General features: G+C 45.3%; 3 protein-coding genes across 4 annotated transcripts; 1 reads left to right on the forward strand and 2 right to left on the reverse strand.

Annotated features, from left to right (window-relative positions):
- Positions 1–946: 946 nt before the first annotated feature.
- On the reverse strand, positions 947–5,722 carry LOC125544460. 2 transcript variants are annotated; one of them, XM_048708161.1, is made up of 6 exons: positions 5,462–5,722; positions 4,918–5,117; positions 4,211–4,617; positions 3,977–4,087; positions 1,929–2,366; positions 947–1,472 (listed from the first exon to the last, which is right to left on the reverse strand). In XM_048708161.1, the coding sequence occupies exons 1-4, from the start codon at positions 5,670–5,672 to the stop codon at positions 4,030–4,032; spliced, it is 876 nt and encodes a 291-aa protein (XP_048564118.1). In that variant the 5' UTR covers positions 5,673–5,722; the 3' UTR covers positions 947–1,472; positions 1,929–2,366; positions 3,977–4,029. The 2 variants fall into 2 exon arrangements, with proteins under 2 accessions (XP_048564118.1, XP_048564120.1); XM_048708163.1 differs by lacking the exon at positions 1,929–2,366.
- LOC125544459 (two-pore potassium channel 2-like) lies at positions 2,027–3,970 on the forward strand. Its single transcript, XM_048708160.1, has 2 exons — positions 2,027–3,096; positions 3,517–3,970. The coding sequence occupies exons 1-2, from the start codon at positions 2,027–2,029 to the stop codon at positions 3,659–3,661; spliced, it is 1,215 nt and encodes a 404-aa protein (XP_048564117.1). The 3' UTR covers positions 3,662–3,970.
- A 1,135-nt stretch (positions 5,723–6,857) lies between the features above and the next one.
- On the reverse strand, positions 6,858–8,218 carry LOC125544461 (transcription repressor MYB5-like). The gene is made up of 2 exons (XM_048708164.1): positions 7,644–8,218; positions 6,858–7,569 (listed from the first exon to the last, which is right to left on the reverse strand). The coding sequence occupies exons 1-2, from the start codon at positions 7,946–7,948 to the stop codon at positions 7,077–7,079; spliced, it is 798 nt and encodes a 265-aa protein (XP_048564121.1). The 5' UTR covers positions 7,949–8,218; the 3' UTR covers positions 6,858–7,076.
- Positions 8,219–9,544: the final 1,326 nt, after the last annotated feature.

The raw sequence follows: 9,544 nt of genomic DNA on the forward strand, positions 1-9,544 counted from the left end.
TCCCTCCCTCTCAATGCTCAACCTCTCCCGCACCCTCTCCCGGTTGAACTCCATCATCTCTCTTTGCACATCCAAGAAGAGTCTGTACCTCTCCTCCTTCTCCTCTATTTGCTCCTCCATTTTCACCAATGTCTCCCCCTTATTGGAAAAGATGTTCGTCCATGTGGCGGACATTTTACTTGTCGTGCCGTCACGCGTGAGCCTATCCTCCTGCCACTTCTTCCCATGTGTCTATTCTTATTTGGAATGATCCCTTGTCCATCTGCCCCTCCACTTGAATCATCATCGTCATCTGATCCAATGGATTGATGAGAGCTTGAGCCATTGTTGTTCTTCATCTTCTTGGCGGGGTTCTTGAGATCTCCATAGAGGGTGCACTTCGATTTCCCATTCAACACCACCCAATAATGGGACAAAGTGAATGTTTTTTTTTTCTCAATTTGATGGTGGTGGTAAACATTCTGGGCGACGGTCCACCTTGTTCACGACGGGAGGGACCCCGACGGACTCCGTAGAGCCATTCTCCATGTCGCAGGCAGACAATGGAGAGCGTGTTGATGGCTAGGGCGAAGGAGGAGGTCAGCGACACGAATGTGGAGTAAGGGGTGGAGAAGTGTGACAGTGCAGACACGGGAAAGGAAGGACAGTCGCGCTCGATCGATCGAGAGAGAAAGAGAGAGAGAGAGAGAGAGAGAGAGAGTTTGGTTTGGTAAATTTGGAGGGCCTTGGGGTGGGTCCGGCATGTCATATCCAACATGCCTCACGCATACAAGCGCCAAAGTCTCACATGGGCTGGGTTTGGAGGGTCCAATGATAATTCTGTTTGGTCGCACAATTTTTACATGTTTTATCATTTGGGTCGAACCTCATGATATAATCTGAAAGGGGAAAAAATAGTTGGAAGTCTTGTCCAGGCTAACACAAGCATATATGTTCATCCTTATAGTAAGTATAACGCTTTTAACTTTTTATTCAGGAAAACTAATTTCTCGGCACCAACTTTTACACAGGAGCCTATAAAATGAGTGATGTGGCCACAAACTCTGGATACAGGATAAAGATATTCATGGCGCAGTCTCATTATGTACATTTATGTCAGAAGCTCGACTGCTTGCTTCGGAGTTGGGACCTCTAAATCTTCCAGTCTTCGGTAAAATCTGCACGAAGTCGTACAGTTTTGCCTACAGCCTTCTGTCCAGATCGTATGATCCGTACAGACACCGACCACTCGAAGAGACATAGATGACCCGGAACCAAGTTCCTTCAGCTCGAGAAGCTTTTAGGCGGCGCAATCGTACCTCCCTCACCGACAACAAGATCTGAGCACCACAAGAAATTGACATGTCCACACTCCAGTTGCAGAACGGAGTCCTGCAGAATATGGCACTGCCTTAATTCCGACGGATCACCCCAGAGAGCGGAGGACCAACTTGCAAGATCAGAAGGTTGATAAGCCATTGTCAACTTGGCACCTGCACAAAAATGTAACACGAAATTTAATGTTGGAGAACCTAATTAGCGCACGTGCAGCAAGTGGCGAGCCAGTGCATGGTTACTCCTGCAACAACACAGGGAACACGAAGATCACCCTTAACCGGAGCATACAGAATGATGCACTACAAATCCAAAATCGCTCAGCATAAAGTTTGCAGTGTTACTAAAGGATAGAAGTGAGAATCCCCCGCAAAGAAAGGAGAGCAAGAGGTGGGAATTCACAGTATAGCAAATCCGTTTTAATTTTGGAGATGAACCTAGTAATTTAGTTTCTGATATCAAAAGAAAGTGTCAGATAAGAAGGAACGAATATGCCCACCCTTTCTGTCCCTTTCATCAGTTGCCTCTTGTATCAACAACTATGCAAGATACTAGAAACTACATGATTTAAATGCTGGAATAAATAAGAATGATATGCTTCAAGATCTTTTCACCTCAGAAACACCAGGGAAGTGTACATCCCTGGTTGACTGTCTGATGGTTACCGCTTCCATTGTCTAGATCTCAGCAGAACCACCATGTATATAAAGTGATGATACCCCAACCTGAGAACTGCAAGCTCATGAATCCTAGCTCAAATATGTCTTCCATGGAGGAGCCTCTGCTGCCTCTATTCCAGCGTAATCAGAAGTATTCTTCCTCCAAGCAAGACAGAAGCAAATCATGCGATGTCCCAAACAGGTGTGCACCTTCCTTTCATCCAGACACTAATGTCAAAGCTAGCCTCAGTACTCTCAATCATCCTCCAGCCACTAATGAAAACACCAATATAGTATCCACGCCGACTTTACAGCGGGTGCATTCTTCACCTTCTATATTCACATCAATCAAAGAAGCTCCCTGTGCACATGAGCTTGGCAAGCAAAGCCCTTCTGCACAATACACACCATCAATTACAAGGCAAGCTATTGTTAGTGTCATCCTATACATCTCAATAGGAGTCACGGTGTACATGACAAATGTTGAAGGCTTCAAGGGGAAATCCACGTTTAAGTTAGTGGATGCCCTGTACTTCACCATCATAAGCTTGTGCACCATTGGGTATGGTGACATAGTCCCTTGCACTACCTTCACAAAGGTGTTCACATGCTTGTTTCTACTAATAGGTGTTCGCTTTGTTGACATTATGCTAAATGGACTGTTGACAAATGTGCTAGACAAGCAGAGAACAGTCCTACTTAGCACAATGGATGACAATAAGCTGAACAGGGTATTTGACACATACATGATCGATGCTGAAAAGAAAAGGTCAAGAGGGAAGATGAAAGTACTACTTGCACTAGGCGTTGTTGCAGGGACTATCTCAATTTGTACAATCATAGTACATGAGGTGGAGGGCCTAAATTGGATTGACAGCTTCTATTTATCAGTCATTTCTGTGACAACAGTTGGATATGGGGATTATGGCTTCTCAACTACAGCTGGAAGGCTCTCCGCGACTGTGTGTCTGTTGGTGAGCACGTTGGCAGTTGGCAAGGCATTCTTGTTCCTAACGGATCTAAGGATGGACAGAAGGAACCGACGAACTACAAAATGGATCCTCCAGAAGAAAATGGACAATGAGCCGCTTGCTGCAGACCTTGATAACGATGCAGCTGTAAGGTATTGTAAATTTTCCATCAATTACCATGTCAAGGAATTTTGTACTTAACATGCGCTTCTACTCTGCTGCTTATCTCGTATCCAATGATTACATCATATTATTTCCTTATCTGGAAATTAAATTTATCTGATGATATGATCTTTCTTCTTGCACGACAAAGAGCTAATAATTTCTCATTCCTTTTAGTCTTTTACCAAACACGCAAGGAAACAATAAATATACTTGTGATATGCATTGACACCTCAAAAACTTACATGGAAGTTACTTTTCATCAGTTCGTCACAACCTCTACATCTTTCTTCTCATTAAATTAATTTAAAAGTATGTTACTATGTCTTACAGGGCAACTATGCCTTTTACGTTCAAGCAAGCTACTTCACATGTGATTAACGTGTGATTGCCTTCTCCATATGCAACAGCAAATCAGACTTTATGATCTACAAGCTGAAAGAGATGGGGAAGATCGACGAGAAAGATGTCACGATGATCTCAGACCAGTTTGATCAGCTAGGCCTTGCAAAATGTGGAAATGTTGCTCTTGCTGACATAATTGGAAACTTATGAGTATGTATTATGAGAAATATATCATACTTCAATGATAGATATCATCTGAACATGTACACGTGACCTATTTAATACCCTTCCATATTACAAGTAGAAGAAACACTGTCTATCACTGTTGATCTTGGAGTCGTACATTGTCGTATACAATTGAACTTGGAGCCGTATTTCTTGTAATATGGTTGGTCATAGCAACAACTTCAGGGTTTCTTTACATATTTTCTCACCCGGATTGTATGGATATGTAATTAAGGATACAGGGAAGAACTGGATAGTACGAGTTTTGTGCAGTGTAATTAAAGCAATGGGACAACTTACCAAAGAAAGAGACAGAGCTTGACATGATGAATTCAATGTTTTGTAGTTTGCCATCATCTCAAGCCATCAGATCCACTCTCACTTACTGTGTTATCCGAAATCTTCGCAATCCTGGAAAAGTTAGTTTCTGTAATGAAGCTCAAGCATATTCGGTTTGGGGATGCCAAGAAAAGCCAGATACAGAACATATATTAGTGCATTTGTGACTTTTCGTACACCTCCTTCAAGACTAACCTTTCTCTAGTTTCAGTTATAAGCTTCAATATGGTTGACAATTTGTGCAACTTGTCATTTATAGACTGCTGAGTGTCCAACTCTTTTGCTAATTGGGAACTGGTGTAGTGATCAATTTCACATTGTAATGAACTCAGCTGTGAATCAATATGCTGCACAAAATCATCATATGCAGAATGATCATCCATGATGTTTGTTGGGTCGTGATCCTTGGAGAATGTGAAGCTATCAGCCATCTGAAGTTCACTTCTCTTGGAGTGGCCAGCCAAGTTTGAATCACTAGTCTCATCCACCCGATCATCAATTTTACCGGAGAACACCCTTATATGGTCATTGGAGTCCTCAACATTAGTCGTCCCTGGACGCAACGCGTGTTCAATTAACATATTCTGCTTCACCGAAATAACCTGGATACAACAAACAATGTTTCAGATATATAGACGGATGAAATTTGGAGAAAATTTCCTGAGTGGGAATGGTTTATGTGAGATGTCATTTATGTGTTAGTTGTTATTTGAAGGAAAAGCTTGTAAAATTCGTAAGTGATGTAATCAGCAGAATGATCACAAGAACAGTGTGACATTGTCTAATTAAGTATGACTCGGCAAAGTATCATGGGGTTTTGGTACAAGTTAAAAAAAATCAATGTTAAGAACCAAAAAATATCATATATATATCACATGATGATAGAAAGAACATGTCATCACCTCACTAATCTTTGCGGAAAGCTTGTCAAGCAGCTCAATGCGCTCCTTTATGTTCTCCAAAGCATTGGTCAACTTCTTCTTCTGCACAAGTAATTCCACTGCCTCATTCTCTCTGCCCATCCGAACACTGACCACGGCTCTCTTCTTAAGATTCTCAGCGGCCTCGGTCAACCGCACAAGCCTCACCCGAGCACTATTTGCTACAAGAAAAAAAAAACACAGTCAGTAAAAAGGATGTTGTGCACTTGGTGCAGTGAGTTTCTAGAAATAAAATGTGCACTAGTGCAGTGCAACAACTATGGTGTGCCCCTATCCACAGAGCGCCGGACTCAAACTCGCTTTTACGATCCCTAGACCCGAACATAGTATGTAGTAATAGAGATTAGCGAGACATACTGCAATCTTTGGAATCGCAATCATTGTCCGTAATTTAGAGTAGCACAAATATGTAGAATGAAATACACAAGCTCCTGCTACGGACTCAGCATCCCAGTTTCCTGAAGAAGAACGCAGCCATGGCGATGGAGTTGAGGAGTTAGTATACCTTTGGATTGGGTGAGGTCGGCTTCGGCGTGGAGTTGGAGGAGCTGCTCCCGCAGCCGGTCGAACGTCGGCGGGGCCGGGGCCGAGCCGCCGCCTCGGCTGGATACCGCCAGGACGAGCCGCCGAGGGGCCGCCCTCGCGCGCCTCCACCCCGCCCTCGCGGCAGGAGGCGGCGGGGGCAGCGGCGCCACTAGCGACGAGGCGAAGGCCATCTCCTCCCACAGCCCCTCGCCGCGCGCGGCACTCCACCGGACAAAGGGACCGGTCTAGGCGCTGAAAGCGGAACGAAAGCTCTACGTAACCAGCTCCCTGAAGACGGGAAGCCTTATGTCTACGTCAACGCCCTGCGAAGGCGTACTTTCGGGTGCTTCAGACTTCAGCTGTGTCAACTGTCAAGGTCAATCGTAGTTCAGATAATACGTCTATCCGTTTGGAAAATCACAAACTTTGCAGCTACCGGTCAATCCCATGTACTACTATAATTTCACGCGTCAAATCAAATAGTTTCGTTTAATTGTAACACAGGAGAGAATAAAGTAGCCTCCCCGCAGAAAGAAGAAGAATAAAGTAGCCCGCCCGAATTTTGTTTGTTGGTTCCAACCTGACAGTCCATTTGGACGACGGCCGGTCGCAACGGTGTGTAAATTCGCAGACGCCCCCCTTGCTATATAGCGCCGGAGCTCCTCACGTACAGTGCCGATGCCTCTACGCTCCTCTTGCTAAACCAGTTTGCTGGGGAAGTAACAGCCACGCAACTTGAAGCCTTTTCCCAGGAGCATGGATGGATGGATGGATGGCCTGCATGCTGCTCAATTAAAAGGTAAAATCTTCTTCTCTGTTGGTAATTTATTTATTACGATGTGCGTTCCGGTTTGTATTCCTGGATTCTTTGTTCATGTTCACATTGTCCTGTTGTGATACTCACATTTCACATACGGTCTGTGCATGCGCCCGGCATGAACAGTCGGTGTTTCCTTTGTGTATGTGTGAATCCTTTGTTACTTCGTGCCATACGTATGACACTTATTATTTGGGTTTTTCTTTGCTTGCACATGTATGTACACGCTGATATATCTATCATGCGTACCCGCATTGAGTTGCACGGTCAATCTGAATCTCTGGTGAACCCTGAGAAGAAAGATCCGGGGTATTCCTTTCCTGAATTCAGTCGACATCAGAATCAATTCGGACAGGCCACCCCACGGGTATGGCAAAATGCAACGGAGGCACGCGTTGTCACAAAGATGAGCTGTAGTACGCGTCTCGAGTCTCTCTCGACCATATGTAGACGGATGGACCTGCAGGCTTATGAGCTGCACCTGCTCTATTTTGGCCACTCGGTCGGCACTCGCCAGCAGGCCACATGAGTAGCAGGTGAACACATTGATTAATTCGCACCTTCTACAAATCTTATGTCTGTGCAATCCATACATTACATTACATCCTCGTAGTACTGATATTCATCACACAAAGTCACAAACAAACGTCACCAGACCCCTTCATCACATTAAGCAATTCATGTGTACGCAGTTTGTACTATCTGCCCATCATCAATCAACTTATTTCGCTAGTCAGCTGATTCGCGATTACTACAGTGCATTGTAAATCTGCATCAGCTAGATAGCGCCAACCTTGTGATCAGCAGCCAACTGGCGCTCATTCATCAAGGAATCGAGGAACGAGGTGAAGGTGTCGTCGTCCACCATTGGACACCCCATCACGTCGTTGAAGACTCCGCGGGAAGCAGCGTAGTCGGCGAGAAGCTGATCACCGAAACCTTCGAAGTCATGGGCGTCGACGCTCATCGCCGCGGCGAGGTCGTCATTGCCTCCGTCGCCTGGGTTGTCACGGCCGTCGCGTCCAGTTCCAGCGGCAGACGAGGTCGGCAGCACAAGCGCTGGCGGGGGCAGAGGTTGCGGCGGTCTGACCGTCGGCGCCGCCGTCGTCTTGTCGGTAGGAGCTGCCGTCTTGCCGGGAGCAGCGGCGAGCGGCATGTGCGTCCGCGGGTCGAGGCCCTGGGCGACGAGCTTCTTGCTGAGGTGCGAGTTCCAGTAGTTCTTGATCTCGTTGTCCGTGCGCCCCGGCAGCCTCCCGGCGATCAGCGACCACCTGCGTGCACCGCGACATCCATAAGTCTATCATCTGCGTAGACGCATTTCAGGAAGTAGGTCACGTGCACGCACCGGTTGCCGAGGACGCGGTGGAGGCGGAGGATGAGGTCCTCCTCGTCCTCGGCGATGGGGCCGCGCTTGATGTCCGGCCGGAGGTAGTTCATCCACCGCAGGCGGCAGCTCTTGCCGCAGCGCAGCAGGCCCGCCCGCCGCGGCAGCGTGCGCCACCGCCCCTCCCCCTCCCGCGCCACGAACCGCGCCAGCACCTCGTCCTCCTCCGCCGTCCACGGCCCCCGCTTCAGCGGCGGCGCCGTCGACTGGGCTTGGCCGTCCTCGCTCCGGGCTCCATGCTGCGCCGGCGGCTTCCGTCGTGCCATCGATCGGCCTCGGCTCCCGTGCGATGCGGAGGCTTTTGGATTTTGGCTCCTCGGTCCTCACTCGATCGCCTGGCTTCTGCTTTTCTCGGATGCTTTTTCTGAGACTGAGGGGGATTTGGTCGCTTTTCTCGCCGTGCGCCGCAGCGCCACCTCCCGGAGAGGCAACGGTCGGTGGGGTGGTTTGTTTCTTATGCGCGGCGGTCTGTTCCGCTTCCGGAAAACGGAGGAATTTCGTGTCACCGCCGCGCCGTGTCACGCGCACGCTCTACCCGATCGGGGGACGAGCCAAAGGATGCGGAGACGGGCGCCGGCTACGTCCAAATTAGAACGTGCCGCAACCATACATCGCAAAAAATCAGGTTTTTTTAAATTACTTTTTTGGTGAAACGAGAATAACGGTTCTTTGTGATAGAACCAATCCATTTACTAGATTTATTTCAAACTTTTCGGTGATGTTCGTTCAGCAAGATGATACGTTCTCGTCGACTACGAGACGACTGTGGTAAATTCGTCAATCTTAAGATGTTCTGTCAGCTCAGTATGTCGGATGTACTCACATGGATAGGGTATGCGTGTGTGAGTTCATATAGTGTGTGTATGTGCATGTATGTGAGCAATTGTGATTGTATTGTGTTAAAAATATCGGGCCTTTTTTTATCATTTCTTTCCTATTACTCCCTCTCTCCCAAAAAAAATACAAAGTTGAGACGCTTACTTTGGAACGAATGGAGTATGTTTTATGTTTAGAATAATTACTTTCATCTATTATTGTACTTATTTCGTGTAGTTTTTCATTTTTATTTCATTATTCATTTTCTAGTTCTTTTTTCTTTTCCAATTTCTTTTTCCTCTTGCTTTTCTGTAAGAAATGTAATAAAAATAAAAATACAAGAACATCCTTTTTATACATGAATATTTTTAATACACATTGAATATCTTGTAAATATATTCAGAATTTTTTTAAATATACGTTGAATTATTCAAATACACATTGAAAACAAATATGTTTAATATATGGCAATTTTTTTGTAAATACACATTGAACATTTTTAATAGACCAGCATTCTTTAAATAACGTTGATAATCTACATGCATAGCAAACATTTTAAGTACACGATGAACAATTTTTTTAAAATGTACCAATGTTTTTTCTTTGGAAAATTTCATGACAAAATGTTCATATTACCTTTTCTTAAGGGACTAAAAAAAATAATATATTTATATATACCAAATGAAAAAATCTATCGAGAAAACCTTAGCAGAAATCAGGTGGAAAAATTATTGTCGAGCTATATCCTACTAGGTTGGTCGACTAGATACAAATTGTGCAAATCAATCCGTGGTTGGGTGGTTAGGAGAATAGTGGTATCCCCTGTCCATCGGAGAAGACGTTTTGGTCGACGACGAAGGCGTCTGTGACCGACTTGATCAATCTTAAGATGATGTGTTTGTTTAGTCTCTCGAAGATGCTTATGAGGTAAATTATATGTATTTATAGAAATAAGTGTATACTTATGTATATGAGCGACTTTGATTATACAGTCTTCAAAAACAGAGAAACTTGGTACGGAGTATGAGTATGAGTTGTAAGTATGT

Source organism: Triticum urartu, chromosome 3 (assembly GCF_003073215.2).
Source record: "Triticum urartu cultivar G1812 chromosome 3, Tu2.1, whole genome shotgun sequence".
Classification (NCBI taxonomy): Eukaryota; Viridiplantae; Streptophyta; class Magnoliopsida; order Poales; family Poaceae; genus Triticum; species Triticum urartu.